This window comes from Fulmarus glacialis, unplaced genomic scaffold (assembly GCF_000690835.1).
Source record: "Fulmarus glacialis isolate BGI_N327 unplaced genomic scaffold, ASM69083v1 scaffold10015, whole genome shotgun sequence".
NCBI lineage: Eukaryota > Metazoa > Chordata > Aves > Procellariiformes > Procellariidae > Fulmarus > Fulmarus glacialis.
In genome coordinates, this window is record NW_009211221.1 from 681 (window position 1) to 1607 (window position 927).

The window sequence follows — 927 nt, forward strand, 5'->3', positions numbered from 1 at the left end:
CGTTGTGGGGGCTTCTTACGGTGAGTCCCAAATTTGGGACCCCCATGTGAAGGGCTGGGTGAGCCCAAAACGGCACCTGATGGGTGCTGGGGTCTCCTGGGTCCCTTCTCTGTGGCATGGCCCTGTAGCTGGAAGGGACACGTGTGTCCCCAACAGAGCTGATGCTCGTGTCCCTGCAGGGCGGCTCTGCTGGGACCTGGCCAGGTATTTCCTCTGGCCCTTCGGCAAAGTGATCCAGAAAGTGGAGGTAACGGTGTGCCCCAAATTGGGACCCCATTAGGGGATAAATTGGGGTGTCCCATGCCGCACCCTGACACCCCGTCTCCCCCAGGTCCCCAAATCCCGCCAGGCGCTGGGTGCGTGCGAGGCTGGTGTGGGGGAGAGCTCAGCCCTGCTTGGCGGCCCCGTTCCACGCCGCTGGCGCCCTCGGTGCTGGGTGGATGCCGGATACTGGGTGAGCCGCACGCCGGTCCCGGTGACACCCCCTTCCTGAGCATGGACACCCTGGGAGCCCCCCATCGTGGTGGGGATAGCACCCATGGGTGCCTCCGCTCCCCTGGGGTGGGTGTTTTGGGGGGAAAAAAAATGCTCATTCGCAGCAGTGTGCCGGCACCGTGGCGTGGCTCTGCCTGGGCTACCCAGCGCTGGTGCTGGCCCATGGGCTGGTGTGCGTCACCGCGTGGCTCCTCGTCATCCTCATCCCCGTGGCCAAGCTGAGCGCCCGCACCGCCGCCCGCGTCCTGCTGCTGCCCCCGGAGCGGGTGCTCGTCCGGCGTCTAAGGATGGAGGGGGGCTCTGTGCGAGGGTCCCGCACCCTGCTCTGGGGTGGATTTTGGGGTGGGGAGGGTGCTCAGAGCGGTGTCACCCACTTGTCCCTCCGCAGACGGAGGTGCCGCTGGAGGGGGAGGTGATCCTGTGCTGCTACCG

At 66.5% G+C, this 927-nt stretch overlaps 1 protein-coding gene across 1 annotated transcript in view; it reads left to right on the forward strand.

Annotated features, from left to right (window-relative positions):
• The window catches only part of LOC104076550 (putative cation exchanger C521.04c), a 4714-nt gene that overhangs the window by 514 nt on the left and 3273 nt on the right, over nucleotides 1-927 (forward strand). The window contains exons 3-5 of the mRNA XM_009577456.1: nucleotides 180-247; nucleotides 332-454; nucleotides 600-837. Coding sequence (XP_009575751.1) covers nucleotides 180-247; nucleotides 332-454; nucleotides 600-837 — 429 coding nt within the window. The remainder of the gene's footprint in view (nucleotides 1-179; nucleotides 248-331; nucleotides 455-599; nucleotides 838-927) is intronic.